The sequence below is a fragment of the Vigna umbellata genome, chromosome 11 (genome assembly GCF_029865625.1).
Source record: "Vigna umbellata cultivar VRB3 chromosome 11, Vumbellata_1.0, whole genome shotgun sequence".
NCBI classification, from domain to species: domain Eukaryota; kingdom Viridiplantae; phylum Streptophyta; class Magnoliopsida; order Fabales; family Fabaceae; genus Vigna; species Vigna umbellata.
The window spans coordinates 7,734,784-7,755,983 of record NC_142175.1 but is presented as its reverse complement, the minus strand read 5'-3'; the positions used below and the strand labels follow the sequence as shown (position 1 = coordinate 7,755,983).

At 34.0% G+C, this 21,200-nt stretch overlaps 1 protein-coding gene and 1 non-coding gene across 2 annotated transcripts; one reads left to right on the top strand and one right to left on the bottom strand.

The window, feature by feature from the left end:
• The first annotated feature begins 2,005 nt into the window (after positions 1-2,005).
• LOC124842261 (F-box/LRR-repeat protein 3) lies at positions 2,006-6,628 on the top strand. Its single transcript, XM_088102412.1, has 8 exons — positions 2,006-2,771; positions 3,826-3,957; positions 4,253-4,357; positions 4,463-4,856; positions 4,928-5,057; positions 5,217-5,511; positions 5,607-5,858; positions 5,991-6,628. The coding sequence occupies exons 1-8, from the start codon at positions 2,127-2,129 to the stop codon at positions 6,042-6,044; spliced, it is 2,007 nt and encodes a 668-aa protein (XP_087958538.1). The 5' UTR covers positions 2,006-2,126; the 3' UTR covers positions 6,045-6,628.
• A 6,824-nt stretch (positions 6,629-13,452) lies between these two features.
• On the bottom strand, positions 13,453-13,524 carry TRNAQ-UUG (transfer RNA glutamine (anticodon UUG)). Its single transcript has one exon. It is a non-coding gene; the product is annotated as a tRNA-Gln (tRNA).
• Between the last annotated feature and the right edge of the window lie 7,676 nt (positions 13,525-21,200).

Here is a 21,200-nt window from a genome sequence, read left to right as displayed (position 1 = left end):
TTTCACTCTCAATTTCCAACAGTACTTTATTTAAATAGATTTTTAATGTAACTAGAAAGAGAACAAAATATAGATAATTATGTTATTTTTAGAAGTTAAAAAACCATGTATTTTAAAGTCAAAATTTAGAAATTTCTCCTTCCATCACTTTCATTTCTTCAATAGTTCTTTTCTTATTCCTCTTTAACTTAATCATTGCATTACCATATTCATACCTTCCTTAAAACCTAAATGGATATTTACATGGTGATTAATTCAGAAATGAAATTTGATGATTTTCAACTTTTTATCTACTAATTTCATTTCACAATTATTTCAAAATTAATTCAATTCATTTTTTTTAATTTACTCTTTCACCTATACACTTAAACAAGCTACTTATATTTTATACATACATACATGTATATATATATATATATATATATATATAGTTATTTAAAATAAATAAAAGTATTATTAGTATTCTGAAAGTTACTAATACAATAAAATTAAATTAAAAATACTCAGAACTCAAATATGTGCAAATAATATTATTTTATTAAAAATATTATTTGTTTCAAGACCTAAAATACTTGTCAAGACAAAATATCAGAAGAATTTTAATAAAATATTTTTGAGCATAAATTTTAATAAATAAAAAAATATACTTTATTATTACAACTTGCTAAAACTATATTTAGAGACGAACTTTTATTGTGAAGATGATATCCATTAATAATGACTTCACTTGTTGTTTAGCCAGAGTTAGAATCTTTCAAACAAAGGTTTTATTGGATTTATTTGCTTCACAAAATATTAAATCATAGAACTTAAAAATATCTCATAAAAATATTACAAAAATTTGAATTTATAATTATTTTTCTTCCACTTTTATTATTGAGTCAATCTCAAAATATATTACAAATAAAAATAATTTGTAGAAATAAAAATAAATAAGGTTGATCAAAATAAAAGTGCAGTGGTGATTCATTATTTAACTCCACCCAACAAAGTGTGATGTGATGATATCTATTTTTTTTTTTGGAAGAAGACTTTGGAAACGACCTAACTCTACTACTAATGTACGGTTCGGGAAATATATATTTAATGCAACAGTTAGTAATAAAAATGGTTAAAATAATATAAAGTGGTTTTCAATGACATGTAAGAACCGTGTAATGACCTAAATTTTTGCCTCAAAATTCAAAATATCAATCAATCCATGTTGTAAAACTTTGACGCACTCTTTCTCTCTCTTTCAATCATTTCAAAACCTAACTTCTCTCTCTAACCGTTCTTATCTGAGTCAGGCAAGTACTATGCAAGGTCATCTATAAGTACGGCAAATTTTCTCTCTCTCTCCGTTTCCTTTTCAATTTTTTACTCTTTCAAAATTAATTATCATTATCAAAATTTTGTTTTGAAAAAATAAAAAATAAAGATGAAAAAGTGCGTGTGGCTTTTGTGAAATGGCTCCTTTCGTACTGGCCGCACTTGAATCTGTCCTTCCTCATATAGTCCTCCACCATATGTCATCTGCATCAGATGAAGAAAAAGACTGCCAAATTACCATAATACCCTCTATCTTCTCCCTTATTAATTCTGTCCTTATCTGTCCTTCTCCGTACGCGCCACTCTGTCTATGTGCTACGACCAAAATACCCCAACTTGTTTTCTCTAATCACTGTTATGCCAAATGGAAATGTTTGATTAATTAATCATTAATTTCGTAACTAAAAATATAATAATTTAAAGTGTTTTATGTGTTGTCTTTAATAAGTTATACTATTTTAATTAATTTTCTTAAAATTTGGTGTTTTATTATATATAAAAAAATATTGTTGCATTTCAGTTATAGGAATGCTCTTGTTATGCCACTGACCTAACTTGTGTAATTATGAGGAGAAAGAGGGGTTTTTCTGTCTTTTCAGGAGAGGATGCAAGCAGTGGAAAGAAAACAGTAGTGGCATTTTGGTCCGAATGGACTTTCCTCGTCTTCCTTACTCGTTCAATAAAATCTCGCATTAACAGTTATTCTCCCAACCAACCTTGCAAAGCAAAACTAAAACCCTTTTTCTTCCTCTCTTCTTCTTACTTACCATTAACGTCCAAAACGACGAAAGAGGACGAAACGCACCGCATCGACGATGAAGAGGCAAAAGCGCTCGGACTCGCAAAACGACAACCCGTTCCAGGTGCTGACGGAGGAGCTCATTTTTCTCATTCTCGACTTTCTCGAAACGGCGCCGTCGGACAAGAAGTCCTTCGCGCTGACGTGCAAAGCGTTCTACGCTGCGGAGGCCAGGCACCGCCGCGCGCTGCGGCCGCTGCGGGCGGAGCACCTTCCGGCACTCGCTGCCCGCTACCCGAGCGTAACGGACCTGGATCTCTCTCTCTGCCCGCGCGTGGGCGACGGGGCGCTCGCGCTCGTGGCTGGCGCGTACGGGGAGACGCTGCGGCGGTTGGACCTGTCGCGATCGCGGTGGTTCACGGGGAGCGGGCTGTTGAACGTGGGCGCGCGGTGTGGGAATTTGGTGGAGCTGGACCTGTCGAACGCGACGGAGTTGAGGGATGCTGGGGTCGCGGCGGTGGCGCGTGCAAAGAACTTGCGGAAGTTGTGGCTGGCAAGATGCAAGCTGGTGACAGATATGGGGATTGGGTGTATTGCGGTGGGGTGTAGGAAATTGAGGCTGATTTGCTTGAAGTGGTGTGTGGGGATTGGGGATTTGGGTGTGGATTTGGTTGCGATTAAGTGCAAGGAGCTCACATCATTGGATCTCTCATATTTACCTGTAAATTTCTCTCTCTTTCTCTATGGTGTTCATTCATTGTATCTGGTTATGGATTATGGTGGTTAGTTAGCGAGGTTTTCTGTGTTTGGTTTAATCGATTGGATTGGGTAATATTTGGTAATTAATTATAATTTTAGTTGAGTACAAGATTTAGATATCTGCAGTCTTTATGTTTTAGTACCAGTACATTGTGCCTAAAAACTACTTGTTAGCATTCCAGATAGATTGTGTAGGTATAACAAATAAAGTGTACTTAAACCTAGTTATAATTATAGTTAATGGCTCCTGTTTTTAATTAGCTTTATGAGGCAGATTTTGGTAAAAAGAAAGGAAAAGATTTATTTATTTTCATATTAGCGCTCTGATACACCTGTGTTATTGATGATTTTGCGGGGTTAGTATTATGGTAAAATGTTATGTTTTCGTATATTTATCTAGTATATTTCCCAATTAAGAATGAATTTAGTTTTCGCATTTATTAATGATTTTATCCTAGACGTAACTTTTTCAGTAATTGTTATTAATTTTTTATTGTTGTTGTGAATCATGTCTGTTTTCATTTTATTTTCATTAATTGGTTGTTTTAGAGTTTTATACATATAAATAGTTCTATATGTTTCTATTAGGTTTGTTACAGATGAAAGATACATGTGTTCTCGTTAAAAAAAGAAAAAACTGGTTGGTAGGCTGAAGAGGAAGAATTTGGTTGTTGCTAGGAGGGAAGATGGGAGGTTTAATGCTGAAGGTAGCAAAAGGTGTTGAACCAGGTTGGCTGAGGCGAAAATAGTAAAGATGAGTAATTGATAAGGAAATATGATTTTGGTGGTTTAGTTAATTTTTTCTTTTCGAAGTGGTATTCATGTGTCTAAATTCATTGGCTCTTTTGTTAAGCAGTGATGGTTTAATGTCATCTTTTTGTTACAGCGTTTCAACTGCTGTTTTGAAGTTCTGTTGATTTAGTGGTTCTGAATGTGCTGTTTCTTGAATGAGTTGGGCATTTGAAATGATCTGGTGGGTATAACTAGTATTGTTATTGGTTTCTTGTGTTGTGTAGATCACGGAGAAATGTCTTCCGTCAATCTTCAAATTGCAGCTTCTGGAAGATTTGGTCCTTGAAGGATGCTTTGGCATTGACGATGGCAGCCTCGGTGTTGATCTCTTAAAACAAGGGTGCAAGACATTGAAGGTATAATGGGGATGCCTAACTTGCTTTTTTATTGTTTATGTATTTAATGGCAAAGATAACTTCAGCATAAACTTAATGGCGTACAGCTTTTTCTTATTTAATGTTCTTCCTTTTAGTAATAGGTTGAATGTGAACATAGATAGAAGTCATTGTATTTTTTTTTAACTTGGTTACAACTTCAATGTGTCATTTGCAGTTAGTCAAAACTATTTAATTTCGTAAATAGTTAATATTCCTTGTCTTCAGATCACACTTGTTTTCCTGGTCTAGTTATTTAACAAATTCTCTTATGCAGAAACTTGATATCTCAGGTTGTCAAAACATAAGTCACACGGGGCTATCAAAGCTGACTAGCATTTCTGGAGGTTTAGAGAAACTCATTTTAGCAGATGGTTCTCCTGTAATTTTCTTCCCGTTCTCTATTTATTGTTGTCTGTGTATATTTTGTTTAGCACACTGGATGAAGATTTCAATTGTACCTAATATTTGGCATTTGATTGTCCAGGTCACCCTTGATCTTGTTGATGGTTTAAATAAACTTTCCATGTTGCAATCAATTGTACTAGATGGATGCCCGGTTACTTCTGAAGGATTAAGGGCCATTGGAAGTTTGTGCATTTCACTTAGGGAGCTAAGTCTAAGCAAATGTTTGGGAGTTACAGATGAAGCTCTTTCGTTACTTGTGTCAAAACAAAAAGATTTAAGGAAGCTTGACATCACATGCTGTCGCAAGATAACTGATGTTTCCATTGCCAGCATTGCAAATTCATGCACGGGTCTCACTTCTCTGAAAATGGAGTCATGTACTTTAGTTCCACAGGAAGCATTTGTCTTGGTTGGACAGAAATGCCATTATCTTGAGGAGCTTGACCTAACAGATAATGAAATTGACGATGAAGGTTTGAATCTGCCCCTCTTTGAAAATATTTACTATCATATCAGCTGCTTTACTTACGTTGTCTCTCTGCAGGTCTTATGTCCTTATCTTCTTGTTCTAAGCTATCCAGCTTGAAAATAGGAATATGCCTGAACATAACTGATCGAGGACTAACCTATGTTGGCATGTTTTGCTCAAAATTAAAGGAGTTGGATCTTTACAGGTTTGTGATTCAAGTTTAAAATAAAATTTTGGGCTATATAATTTGTCTCAGTATGGTAGTCTTGTATAAAATTGAAATGTTAAATATATGTGGAAGCATACAAGCAAGAGCTTTTTTGTTCGTTGTCATCATGATCTTGTTTTTTCTTTTTTTTTTCAGATCTACAGGAGTAACTGATGTGGGCATTTCAGCAATTGCTGGCGGTTGCCCTGGCCTTGAGATATTAAACACATCCTATTGTACTAGCATCACGGATAAGGCTCTAATCTCTTTGTCAAAATGTTCAAAATTGAAAACACTTGAAATTCGTGGATGTATTCTTGTTACATCCATAGGACTGGCAGCTATTGCGATGAATTGCAGACAACTTAGCCGTCTAGACATAAAAAAGTGTTACGAGATTGATGATAGTGGGATGATTCCCCTTGCTCATTTCTCCCAAAATCTTAGACAGGTCTTTTCTTTTTTCTCACATTTCTGATAAAAATAAGAGATGCTAGGAATGTTAGTGAAGTTTCTGATGTTGTTATATCCTCGTATTATTTGCAGATAAATTTGTCGTATAGCTCAGTTACAGATGTAGGTCTTTTGTCACTTGCTAGTATCAGTTGCCTTCAAAGTTTTACCATGCTTCACCTGCAAGGATTGGTTCCAGGAGGACTGGCTGCAGCTTTATTAGCATGTGGAGGGCTTACAAAAGTGAAGCTTCATCTTTCTCTGAGATCTCTGTTACCTGAGCTACTTATCAGACATGTAGAAGCACGGGGCTGTGTGTTTGAATGGAGAGATAAAGAGTTTCAGGTATTGTTCTTGTCTCGTTCTTGTCTTAAGATTTAGCACGATACTGTCAAATTGGGAGTTCATTGAACCAACTTTTTTTTTTGTGAATATTTTTCTATTTGATTGCTGAAGTTCTTTGTGTTTCATGAACAGGCTGAATTGGACCCGAAATGTTGGAAACTACAGTTAGAAGATGTGATGCAATAGATTGTCTCAGGTTGTTTGAAGTTTTGATAAAAGCGACTTGCGAATGGCAGGCGAAATACAGGTTGTAGAATAATCACATGCGTGTCTCGGACAATCAATTAGAATCCATCCACTTCTATCTACTCTATCTACCCCACCTACACTACTAGAACTAAAGAAAATAGTATGAAAAACCTTAGAAATATTATGTTAAGTCCATTGGAGGATACATAGGCTTTGCAAAGGAGGAGCCGATTGTCCTTCCGTTGGGCTACATAGATAGTTTTGGATTCCGTCACAACTCAAATAATTAAGCTCTCTTTGGGAGAATGTTGAACAAGGGCATTTGCTTGAGTGAGAAATTGGCAATCAAGGGTATAAAAGTGAAGAAGTTTTGTTCGTTTTTTTTTCTTTTTTGGATGCAAAAACCAGAACAAGTGTATAAAATCTATCTAACATCTCATTGTTTGATTATTTATTTTGGGAAGTACAATTGGAAGAATTTTCAAAGAATGGAAGAGCACGGGAAATTGGATGTATAAATACAGTGACTGTTTTTAATGATATCTTTTCTTTTGGCTGGGAAAAGTCAGGTTGATTAAATATGTGGAACTTATACATATATATTCTACTTTATCATTAGTATTTTTGTGGACTAAATTAGCTAGCACAGTGATGGAGCAATGAGATTTCCCTTTTGTGAGGTTTTTGATGGGATTGGGTTCCCCAAATTCCCACACAGACAATATGCTTGCTTTTATTGTTGTACTCTTTGTATAGCAAGAGGCGCAGATCAATTTTTGTGTGGTTTAAGTGAGGTGATTTGGAGCTAAGGAAAGGAGGGAAGATTGGGTTTCTTGCCCTCCATCCATGAAGAGAAATGACCTGATTTGTTCTCGAATTAGATAAAAACTAGCGCCATAATAATAATGTGAGTGTGGTGTTTTAGACACCGAAAAGACATAGTGAATGAGCACAATCCATTGTATTATGAAACACTGTATCATCTCAAACATTAAGATATAATAGAATAATTTTATTGCTAATAATGCATCCTATATCTGTATATTTATAATTCATGACAATAGTAATATCTCTATTATATAATATTTAGAATATAACAAAATTCCTATCTTTAGGGATATTTATATTTTAGACTTTAATTATACTCTATTAAATATAGAACAATACATTTATTGCTGATTGTTTATCGCCTATTTCCACCACTCAATCATTCAATGTATTAATTAAACCATATTTAAATTGGTTTTATTACAATACTTATAGTATTTAACCTTACCTAACCATCCTCTTGACATTTCAGTACGAATTGAGTGCAACCAAATGTAGATGATAATATATTTATATATAATCTCAAAATTTTAACAAATATTTTTTTGCAATTCATCCCATTGTTCTGACTTAATTACTCACTGTTTAAATTACATTCTTAATAAAATTAACCCAAGTACTTATTAATAACATTTTATTTAACAACTCTTACATATTTTTGTGACATCAATCAAATTTATAATAAAAATTTCTTTTACCATCCATTAGAATCCACACACTTTGCTTTAATATAAAACAACTTTTCACTTTTTTTTTTTTCTTTTTCTCTTTTCCAGCCCCACCCGGTCCAAACAAAGGAAATTAAAACTGAACACACTCAGCGAGGTGGAGAGAGCAGAGCGAAGGAATGATCAAACTTAAGCACAATAACGAAAATGTCATTTGGCTAACTCATAACTATAGGTATACTGGGATTAAGCGGTTGAAACTTTATGTAATTAGGTACAACTGAAATTATAATTGACAATAACTCGCTTATATTCCTCTCACAACACCTGTTCAAGCTTGGAAGGATGGTTCAATCTTTCACTTTTTGCATAACTATGTTAACTATTTGGGAACTATATGTCCAATATAACTTCAATATGACTTTAAATTATGACTGAAGAAGGACCACTTCTGCCCTAAAAGGTATATGGACCAAAAACTATAAATTCTTTGAAAGGCTTCCCAAAGTACAAGCAATGGCCTCATTAAAGGACCACTCCAACCACATCTCTTCAGTTAGGTTTGTACGTTTTCCAACATATTGTTTGCATAAAAATGGATAATTCCAACATATTGTTTGCATAAAAATGGATAATTCCAACATATTGTTTGCATAAAAATGGATAATTCCAACATATTGTTTGCATAAAAATGGATAAGGGAGTTAGTTAAAGCATCTTTTAACTCTTTACTTTCCCATTAGAAGAAATAATATCTACATAATTTCGTTAATTAACTTCTAGTGCAAATCTTTATAGTTTGTAAATGTTCTTCCTGTGAATATTACATTGACCAGAATAGATAGGTACACAACTTCGTGATAGGTGTCATTATTGAGTGATATCTTTAAGATCAATTACTCTTGATTCAATATATTATTTATTTTGGAGTCTTCCATCACGATTTTGTCTTTAACAATCACTTTGAAGGATGAAAGAAGTATTTAAATTGTCATTGGTCTTGACTCCTAAGTAATATGAGATTATTGGGAATGGTAGGAACATAAGTCCCCAAGTCGAGATCTAATGAGAATGAAGGTGTTTAAAAGAACTCGTGGTTCATCTTTAGAACCTCATTATCGATCTCACGATGAGTGCCAACTGTTCTTACCACCTGAACATGGATCTTTGTACAAGTGACGTAATCAGTGTGGCTTTGAAGTTTTTGACGTGTACTCTTGAGGTTTGGATCGCGAAGGAAGATTCACCTACAAAAGGCTCTCCGACGCTCAAGTCAATAAGAGAATTAAGATCTTGTGAGAAAAAGAGGATGAGTATGAGAGTGAGTGAGTATTCCTAGGGAATGTCAAATGTATTTATAGGATTTTTGGGCCTTAGGCCTTTGTTATAAAATAAGTAATGTGATATCAAATAATACCAGTAAAATAACACTTACCTCAAAAAGATAATGATAACAATGTCATATCTTACTGTAAATAATAATAATATTATTAAACTTGCGAGATTAGTTACATTTACCATCAAAATTAGTTAAAATTATCATTAATATGTAAATATTCTTCCAATAAATGTAGTTTGAGATTATTCCAAGATAAATAGACTTATTGAACCTTATCGAGCCACATTCTTTAGCACATCAATTGGACCCCGTAGATACAATAAATGACAAAGAAAATCTAAATTGTGAAAATCCGACTTATAATAATCTTACTCTATATTACTTAAAGTCTACCTAAATAAATTTATCTTAAATCTAAATTTGGATTTTAAGTTTAAATTATTAAATTAGATTTAAATTACATACTTTTTTAGATTTTGAACATTTAAAATTAAGGTGTCTAAGTTGAATAAAAAATAGTTTAAGATTAAATCAATTTAAATTGGTATAAATAAAAAAATCATCTAAGTTAATTTTGGGTTGAGAATTATCCCTTCACACTTTTTCGTTAACATTTTAATGTTATCTTTAGATCTCCATTATAATTGTATTTAGTCTTTCACCTTCAGTATTCAAACCGAGTAGGTGAGTACTTGTTAAAGGTACTTCAGTTAGTCAAATGTGTCCAATCAGTTACCATAGTAAACTCTTTAATTCACAATAAATGCAATCACATACCTTCTTACCCTACCTCTATATTAAGAGGTTTTGAAATGAGCTTTTAATTAGGATTGACTTAATTACGACCCAAAAGTCAATAAGTATGTTCTACCTATTCTTACTTGTAAATACGTTGGATTTGTGATTATGGTGCTTAATTAGTATACTTGTCGATTGTCTCAATGAGAAGCCATTCGGCTTGCGGAGACTTGGGATTGGGAACATCTTAACATTCTTTTGGAAAGTTGACTGCTCGATCAACTTTAAGAATGTTTACCGGGCGGTCATACGATATAATTTTGGGGTCCAAGTCAGCCATACCTACCTTCGAACGTCTAACCCTCTAGGGAGGGACAAAGGGCTCTACCTTCAGTCATGCCATATAATATTCTCGAGTTGTCTTTCGATCAGCCCGAATGGTGCAAACTATTCCTCGGTTAATGGGAACTTTATTGCTAAGTGAGGGGTGAATGTAATCGCTCTAAACGCATTCAAGCACAACCACTCGATCAACACATTGTAGGAGGTGTTCGCCTCCACCAATAGGTATCTCACCCTCATTTCCTTCGCATCGCGGCCCGTTTCGAGACAGGCCTTGAAATCTACATGCCCCTCATATCTACCTATTTGTCCGTTAAACCTACAATTTGTTCGTTATAGAAGACTATAAGGTCTTTAGACAAATCCATTTTTTGGAATGTCTTCTAGTAAAGGATGTTCATAGAACTTCCCTGGTCAATGAGCACCTTGCTCATGTTGTACCAAGCGATCTCGATAGTGATAACCATATGGTCATCCTGATCGGGGTTAGGAGCATGGAAGTCCTCGACTAAGAAAGTGATAGGTGGCATGGATTGTGGCTTCTTATCCACGAGGTGGACGATCTTCATACTTTTGAGATGCCTTTTTTACACAGAGGGGAAGCTCCACCTCCTGCAAAGCCTTCAGAGATTATATTTATGTGACCATGTATCTATTGGTCACGACTCATACTCTTGCTCCTTCTGCGATGTCGAGCGCCATATCGACGATCATCCCATCGAGGGAGACGGTTGAGACTTCTTCTTAGAGGAGGACTTCTCTCTGCTCGCTCAACCTTCACATATTTTTGCAAGTGATTCACTCAGATCACCTTTTCGATTTTATCATGGAGGACGGAGCAGTCTTCCGAGGTGTGCCCAAGATTTTGATGGTATCGAAAATGCTTCTTCCCATTAGTGTTCCTTGGGGTTGGTTTCTTCTTGATCGAGGGGATTAGATCTGAACTTAACGCTTCCTCCAAGATTGTTGACCTCAGTGCGTTTAATAGGGTATATTATTTGATTTTGGGTGCGTGAGGAAGGTCTTTGGGTCTAGGCTTGATCACCTTGTCTTCCTCGACAATTAGCTTCTTCCCATCATTCCTTTCCTCCCTAGATGTTGTAGCCGTAGCATCCTATTGCTGCCTCTTACAGAAAGAATGCATATCCTCGATGTGCATAAACACGACCGCTCTCTCCTGCAGCTCATCCATATTCTTCGGTGCCCTAGCACAAAGACTATTCGCGAGCGGTTCTGCCTATAAAGTTGTTGGTAGGCTGTTGAGGATAAAATCTTAGCTGACGTCCCTCACTTGTTGCGTGGTTCTGTTATACCGATCCATAAATGCCTTCAAAGATTCATCCTTTGCTTGCTTTATACTTACTAAGAAAAGGTGTGACAGACTATGAACCCTACTAGTAGCGTACTGGCTACCGAATAGGGTGCATATTGTGGCCAAGCAATCCACCATATTAGGCGGTAAGGTGTTGAACCACGCCAACGCCTCTCCTTCAGAGACAAAGAGAACGCTCGACACCATACTGGATCATTGGATGAATAGAACACCATGGTATTAACGAACAAACGGAGATGATCGTTCGGGTCTGCAGATCCATTGTACTTCTTAAAGACAGGAGGGGCTGACTTCTCGAGCATCGGGGCCTCCTTGAAAGTCACAATGAGAGGAAGTGATGACTTGGGTCCAAGCCCATCATTTAAACAAAGATCCATTTACTTGAAGAATAACAAAGAAGGCTTCATAATAATTTTGAAAGCAAGCCAACACCTCTTTGCACACTCCAAATGGAAGCTCGAAGCCCAACCATAGGATCCAACAAGGCCCATTCCAGCCCATGGAGAGGGATAGCCAAAAGAGTAGCCAAGAAAGTCCACACGGGTTGCGCTCAGTGCCAACCCTTGCAGCGCTCAACGTCAGCAGATCACACTTCCAGCAACACATTTGGCAGCACGTGGAAATGATTCAAAGCTGCTTCCAGCACATTGCCCACATCTAGACACGTGGATTAGGTTCTAGATTTCACCCTAACTATCATCCACCATTAGATTACCATATGGGTTGGCTTGAAAACCTTATAAAAGCACACCCATCATCTTGTATGAAGCACTTTTGATGAATATTGAGTTTTAATCCGAATGATGGATTTCCAGCCCCAAGACTTTGTCCAAAAGTCACCTCTTTCTTGAGCTTTCCCTCTCCATTTAGCTTCCTTCCAGTGAAGGTCGTCTGAGCTAGTATCTCCTCTACCTTAAGCTTTCCTTCCACCAAAATCCTCCACTGAATCCAAATTCTTCCACTGCCAGTTAAATTAAGTGAGCATACCTCCTCTCTTCTCACAGTCCAATCCACCATTCCACTGTCATTATCACCCATAGTTGGGGCATAACTCATCAGGAAGCAGGCCCTCTTCTTGCACCATTTGAACCAAGGTGTTTGCCATAGTTGTAGTGCTCATCTCTTGACCGGTTCTACTCGATTCTTCAGCCTGAACGTTCTCCTTCGAGTGTAAGGGAATGAGCGACACCGAGTGTTGGATCGATTGTTCTTGCCGATCGGCAGCATGCTAGACCCTCAATGTGACTATCTTAGTCTCATGCCTCCTTTACATCTTCTGCATCTACCATTACATCTCTTTGATTAACTCCATTGGATCCTTCTAATCTCCCATGTTTCTTGTGGTCACCATCGGGTTTCTTTATCCTTCCTCAAACCCTACAGTTTGCGCTAAAATGTTTTGGATAAGGGGTTGAGAACTATTCTTCACACTTTCACGTTAACCTTTTAATGTTATCTTTAGATCTCCTTACAATTGTCCTTAGTCTTTCACCTTCAGTCTCCAGACCGAGCGGATGAGTATCTGTCAAATGCATTCCGACGCTAAATTCAGTTAAATGTGTCCGATCGGTTATCATAGTAAAGTCTTAAATTCACAATAAATGTAATCACCTACCTCCTTATCTTTCTTTTGTATTTACAAGTTTCGAAATTGACTTTTAATTAGGATTGACCTAATTATGACCCAAAAGTCAATAATTATGTTTTACATGTTCTTACTTATAAATACATTGGATTTGTAATGATTGTGCTTAATTTGTAGAATTACTGATAGCCTCAACGAGAAACCGTTAGATTTATAGGGATTTAATATTTGAAACATCTCAAAGTTCTTTTGAAAAATTGACTAAATAATAACTTTGAAAATGTTAACCAAACAATTATACTATACAATTTTAATTAAAGATTCAGTCAAGAAATTAAGTAAAAGATAAAGACAAAGCAAAATCAACATAAAATATATTCAAGTTAATGAAGAAAAAAAAATCAACTCATGTCCATTTAAATAAAAGATTAATACAAAGTTGACCAATAGGAGACCAAGTTAACGTTAGCTAACATCTAGCTGAGTCTTCTCAATATGTTTGTTCTATTGAAATAGGTGTATGTATAGTTACACATACACATCAGCAAAATTTAATTAAATGCAAAAGTTTTAGGTCCTACCGGGAGTCGAACCCAGGTCGCTGGATTCAAAGTCCAGAGTGCTAACCACTACACCATAGAACCAGGTACGGACTCATAATTTTACCAATGTTTTAAAGTTTGCAATTCTTATTCATTTTGCATTAGAAAAAAGATGCAGAATTCTGTTACATGTTAAGATAAAAAGTTTGTGTGAAAATATTATGTGTGTTTGTTACACAAACACTTCCATTTCTTTTAAGTATAACTCTTCTTATGTTTGCATAATTAGATTTGTTACTAGGGTGATGACATTTATGAGTATGTAAATATACATTATTTTATTAATCATTTCCAATTTATTCATGGTAATATTAAACGTCTTTCTTATTATGTCATTATCTATATTAATAAACAAGTTACTATAATTTACTAAAAGATATTAAACTATTTACTTGTTGCTCTGAAATTTCACTTGATATTAATTTCATAATTAAAAAAATTATCTTCAAATAAATATCACAAAGGATATTAAAATGGTCATTTTATCGGGACATTAATTATAAGTGTAACATCCCATTTTAATAGTATAAAACTACCAAAATAAAACGTTACATAGATGCTAAAAGAACAACTAGTTAAAACAAACCTCCTTCAAAGAATGAGATCTACTTCTGTAAATCTATCTAACAACTCATCTGCTACTCCCTCATCTCAAGCTGGAACAACTGAAAAGGTGAATCCCTAAGCTCACACCATTTGATGATCATAGCAAAAGAGAAACAACATACAAAGACATACATAGAAATGCAAGGCTAAGCTACTTTACAATTGAGAAACGATATATATATATATATATATATATATATATATATATATATATATATATATATATATATATAAACTTAATTAAAACATGTTATATACAACCAACATATCACTACACAATCATCAAACACTTTATGCAGAACACTTATTATGAATGGATTGTCCGGACTTAGAATGACTGCCGAGCTATGACGGGTTGTGCACTCGTGGTGGCTTCTACTGCTTTGTAAAACCATTGCCAATGGGTTTCACCCTACCACACTCACGAGGTTAGTCCGTTATCACTCACCTTGGATCATACTAGAAGCATCCAAGACTAGGACCTCCTGATACTCCTCACGACATGAATCAATTCTCTCTACTTGAGAATGAAAGACCATTGGAGTTTCAGGATAACCCGCAAGACTGAGCTCCTGCATTCATTCTAAACATACTTGAACCTCACCAAGAGCATTCACTTTGGAACACACTTTTACTTTGAAAATCAACATAGGGCACCACCATGTAACCTCTCCATGAGGATCATGGAATTACGTCCATCAACCATACTGTTAAACCACATACTTTCATTCACTTTGAATCACCATTCATACCTTTGAATCACATACTTTTATGTGTAGTTAACATCCATGTTTATCCTTTATTATATAATGCAATACACTCTCAAACATACTTCACAAACCAAATAATACCCAACATAGTACAACACAAGATGATATAAAAAGATAGTAAACTAAACTTAGAACTTCCGCACAACGCACCCCATTAGCATAGCGAGACAAGGAGTTTCTCACACAACGACACAACTCGTTGTGCAAATTAACTCGTAGAGGTACCATACCTCAAGCCCCTCGCATAGCGCACCTAGGTCGCTATACGAAAGCCTAGATAGAGACCAAACCCCCCAAACACTCGTTGTGCACACCAATTCGCCATTCGAATTAAACTGACAGTGATCCTAGGCCATTACCAGTCGCATAGCGACCTGATTCGCTACGCGAATCCACAGACAGAGAGCAAACCCCACAGTCATTCACACAGTGCACTCTCGCTATGCGAATTGCTCAAACAGAGAGTCACTCACCAAGACCACTCGTTGTGCGAATGAATTCGCACAACGAGTCTGCATAATTCTACATCACAAATCTGCAGAATTTCCCCTCATACATAGAATTACCAATTCCAAAGACTTTGCCCAACTTCTAATCCTCCTAACTTGTTTTATATACCTAACTGGACTTGACTAAATGATTCTAAACCTTCCTACTATCAATCTAAAGTGTTTATGGATCAATTCCTACTCTAGAATATTAAAGCCATCAACTTAGGGACTCAAATCACAATCTACCACTTTGAACATGTTTTAGACCATTTTGATGACTTAAACAAGTCACATTTGACTTACCTAAACTGTCCCAACAGACCCAATGAGCTCTCAACTGCAAATTCTCATTTCAACTACCTCACTTCCTCTAAATTAACTATAAAATCAAAATAACTCACTTCAATTTACCATGATACAACACTATATCAAATTTATCATCATTCAAACCTACAATTACAGATTTCCAATACTATAAACATTTAATAACAGAGCAACCATCACTTCATACAGTTCAAATTCTCAGTTTATCATTCCATACTAAAAACAATCAAATTACATCATATTTATTTACCCTAAAACATGATTTCAACTCAAGCAGTTCCACAATCATATTCTCAACAAGATACACAATTAAATACAATTTAAAGACATTTCTAGATTCCCTTACCTCAGATCAAAAGCACAACTCAAAGAAACCCCGACAGTTTGCTTGCACCACAAGGAAATTCTACAAAAACCTATAACTCACCAATTGGTGATAGGAAACAAATCTTAGAACCTAAATTGAGCTAGAAATTTAAGAGAATAATAACCAGATACATGCAACAGAAATCATTGCATGATCACAATCCAAGAACGTACGAAGGAAAAAGGAAAACGACTTACCGTCTCAAAACAAGAAATTGATCGGTAGAGATTGTTGTCCTTGACGCAAGGATCGTCTAGGCACTTCCTAATCGTCGAACAGATAACTCTATAGTGAAAAAGGGTAGAGAGAAGTCAGAGAACTCAAGGAGAATAGAGTTATAGAGAGATAAAGGTGATTTCGATAATGAACCGAGCTTTAAAAATTTCTATTTATATTATAAGATTATTTTAAAATAAAATGCTCGTCTCATTATTTTAATACACCTATCTACTCTAATCCTTTATTTTCTAGGTTCTTACAATAAGACCAAATAAATAGTGTACTTGCTAACAATTCAAATAAGGTTATCGTTTGATAGTAAACTCATTTAATATGATTTTTTATTTTTATACAAATTTCTTTACAAATTATGCCAATGAATACTTAGATAGCTGAATATTTTTTAAAACAATAATATATAAAAATTAAAATTTCTTTGAATATTAAAATAAAAATTGCTGTAAGCTTCTAATATTTCAAGAACTTAATATTACAAATATTTAGAAGGCTATATTCACACATACAAGTTACCAATATTGAACATGAAAATCCCTTTTAAACCCGCTCACCCCTCTATTTTTCCATTCTTGAACATAAAAACCTTTTTTAATTTTATTATTTATTTTCAAAAGTTAAAATTGCTAATTATTTTAAATTTTTTACACATGCATCTAAGTTTCAATTATAGAACACGATAATATTTTTTTTACTTCATTTATTTTAATTTTGAAATATTAAAAGTTTTAGTTGTTTCTCAAGTTTTTAATTGTTTGTAAAATTGATTTCAACTTAGATTTTATTACTCAACATGTATAGAAGGTGTGAAAACACCCAAAATATTCTTAATAGAAAAAGAGAATGCTATTTTATTTTAACAACTCTCCAAATAATTAATAATTGTACTATATGAAATATACAGATCGGAGTTAATGATCATTCATGAACAATTATCAGGTATTAATAGGTCAAACTCTATAAATAATACAACTGATGTCAGGTACAATGATCCTTTTCTATCCTAATAAAATATAGATCTCTTTATGAAACATGTCTGATTTGAGCGTCTGAGTATCTTTTGCAGGTCAACAACCCATTAGAGTCGATCGTGTTCTCGGAGAGGATTGAAGATCAAAAGAGAGCAGAGCAAAGAAGGACGATCGACCCTCGGACCAATTCAACCGAAACAATAATCATTAAGGGAATATTATCTTAGAAATTAATACTTCTTTTGATTTATATATATATATATATATATATATATATATATATATATATATATATATATATATATATATATATATATATATATATATATATATATATATATATATATATGTTACTTTATATTTTTACTACTTAAGTTTTAACGCGTTATTTGCAAGTAGAGTTTTTCTATAAATTCATATAATATCTTTCATCAATGGAGTATATTAAATTCAGCCTTAGAATTTAAGGGTTTAGTCTCATTAATACCGTGGTTAGAGATGATCAAAGTTATTAAGTTATAAACTAGATTTCTCGTGATTGGACACAAGTCTAAATATGAGAGTTTTACCTAATTGTTTACCTAGTATGAAACATGTAGAAAAATCTTTCGGACTAAAAGCATCAAACTTAATCTTTATACGAAGCAAGATAAAAGATGTTACATATTCTGAATAGAATACATATTTTTTTCATTATTTCCATTAGACCAGTGTTTTGAAACTATTACGTTTTAAATAAATTATACACATTTCATCACTCCTAGTAATAGACAATCCTGATATCCTCTGATGCACTACCTAAATTTCCTTAACTCTATAAGTATCACAATAAGTGTTTTAAATCTATTTAGAATTTCAATTAACGATTACTTACAAGTCGTTTAGATAATTATCCTCATAGAAAGGATATGTGTTCAATACAATATAGTCTATAAACCCACTAGGTGTTTCTCTCTTTTCTATTTTCTCTCTTCTTACAATAGTAAGCAAATATTACAATGAAGCTCGAAAGTATTGCTTGACTTTTTTCTTTTCTCTTCTCTTATATTCTCTTTGAGCTTATGCTTTTCTTCTAAATGCTTTTCGTAGGATTGATATCTATGTTGTAAGCTATCATTTTGATTCTTCCTTTAAATGATCTTCTATTTAAAGGCTTTTTTTCAAAAGATATTCGTTAGACTGAGCTCTTAGCCTTGAATCTTGTGTCTTCTCTATCTTGCGTGTGAAGCAGTCGTTGGTTAAAGTCAACTTGTTAGAGCAGACTTGCTTTTTCAGTACTTTTCCTGAGGTAGGTTTTACTATCTTAGACATGTCTTCTTATGAGGAGAACATTCTGTGAATGTCTTCTTTGTCTCTAACGTCCACTTCTAATATATTTCAAGTAGAGCATGTTGATGGATGTGTGTAGTATGTTATATGTATAGAATAGAGTAGATTGTGCAGGCAATAGATATGTCTTATCTCTTATTACTTTTGTTGTTTCTGAACATTAAACATTTAATGATATTTAATGCGTGTTTAAAATAACAAAGTGCTTTTTACATTTTCTACCATTGAGGTAGCATTTATCATTTAAGCTTTTCTTTAAGATACCAAACGTTGAGTAAGAATTTTATCGTTGGAAGAAGTAAAGATTTCAGCTCATGGTATCGTCTAGTTTGTTGTAAACACTTTTTTGGGATATTGCCCTTTTAGAGCTAATGTTTAGCATGTTTCTTCTTGTATAAGTTTTTGGATATTTGTTTAAGGCTTTTAGAGGGTTTAGTCAAAGACATTATCTTGACGCCTTTTTACTTTTCGAGAGTTCAACTGAATACCATTGGGTATAGTATAGCTTACGCGTTTAACATAACTCTCTTAGACACTTTGAATTGTAAGTCGTTTAATGTTATGTCTGGAAGCTTTAACCTAGTTGTTTTTCTAAGTGTTTTCGTTAGGCTTTTCTATGTTGTTGGATGATTAGGGATTTTGTTCCTAAAACTTGTGTTTTTGCCTATCCTATTCTTCTAGTTAAGCATTTTTAGATTTTAATTTCTTTTAATGTTATTTGATTAAACTTCAAACATGAGAGCGTTTAGACATATAGTCTTATAGACGATTTTGTCTTAAAAACTCTATCTACACAACAAAAGGCCCAAACAACAAATCAAGGTAAAATTTTAGGATCTCAACTAGAGGGAGTTTCATCAAAAACGAAGAGAGGCAATATGTAATTAAAAGGAAGCTTGCATGTGAGGGAAAACATATTGCTTTATAGAGAAAAGAACATAAATTTGAACTCACCCTAAATTGACCAAGGCTTTGATAGAGTTCTTCACATACATCACTCTAATGTTGTTGAATAAAGGAAGGCCCAACCTGATGAAGGTTTGGTAGTGAACGGTGATGACAAACAGAGCTTGTTGAAGATGAGACGATGCGGTGGTAGTCACTGGATGAAAACTTTAGTGGCAACAAGATAAACAATAAAGACAAAAAGATGCACGAGCTCTGACATTGAAGGATTCTAAGGACGAAAATGAAGACGATTTGGTCTGGTGAGTGTGTTAGTGGAAGGTAGTGGCCACGATTGATGCATGACAGTTCCTATCAAAAGGATCTGGTCAACTGGAGTGATAGATACTAATGAGGATGAAAATGATTATGGGATCTCACTGGAAACTAATTGACATAGGAAAAATTGAGGATTTTGTTTGTTGTGTTCTCTCGCTGAAGAAAAATAAACTAGACCTATGAGTTGTGGTCGGAGAATATGATGATATTTAAAAAAAAAAAAGACTATTCAAAATGGTTTTCTAAAAAAAAATATGGGAGCTCTCACATTATAATTCATAAAAACAAGTTCAAATATATTGAATATGAATGGCTTTAAATTATTTCATTTTGTTAATATTTTATTTGAATAAGTAAATTTAAATTTAAAGAATTTTAATTTTTTTCATTTAAATAAAAGATTTCAATTATTATCAAATTTAAAAAAATTATTTAATTTTTAAATGATTGGTATAAATTTGAAATATAAAATTGATTATTTTTGTAGTTGATATTAGTTGATATTATTTTTCGATGAAATATTTTTTAATTGATATTTGAAATCTTTTTCATGAGTGACAGCCGTTGATATTGTTTTTCAGTTGATGTTGAGCAAAACTATATATATACTTTAGGATCCCATTGATAAGGTTATTTTTGTGAATATTTTTTTTATCAACGTTGATTGAAAATTTTTTCTAATGAAAAAAAGAAGTCTAATAATAGTGGAAAGCTTTTCGTTAACATTAAAAAACTAATAAAAATTATTAACAAAAAATAATATCTCTTTTGATGATAAAAAATTAATGCGTACATAAAAAATAATTATGACTATATCAATTGAAACAAATTTACATTTATAGAGAAATAGTATTGGTAAAAAAAAAAATCTTAAAATCCCCATAAAGTACTCTAAGGTGTATATCAAGAAAAACCTTCAACAAAACAAGAGCATTTATGTAGTCAGCTCCTAAAAACAGGAGAATGAAACACACTAATTGCAGTAAGAACTAAACCAGTCAGCCTTTGGTTGTGATGGATAAACATAAAATTTACTACCACCGCCGCACAACATCCCTTTAATTCTGCTCCTGTGCTTAGTCCATTCGTTACTTTTTATCCATAGAACTTGTTTTAGGCTACCATCATTCTCATTGCACGGGTACTACCTGAAATCTTCTTTCGCTTGTTAATCTTGTTATCGGTGGTTCAATCCTTCTTTGATAAATCTGCATAAACCAGAGGGTTAGTTTAAAGCCCCAACCTTTGCTTCCCTGCCGTAAACTACTTTGGTGGTCAATTCTACTTCCTACCGCTTCTGCCTATGACTTTCGGATGCTATACCTCTAGCTATCACCTAACACATTCATGAAGAGTTGGAGAAATCTATGAAAGATGGACCTAGACTCTTTCTCTTAGGTCT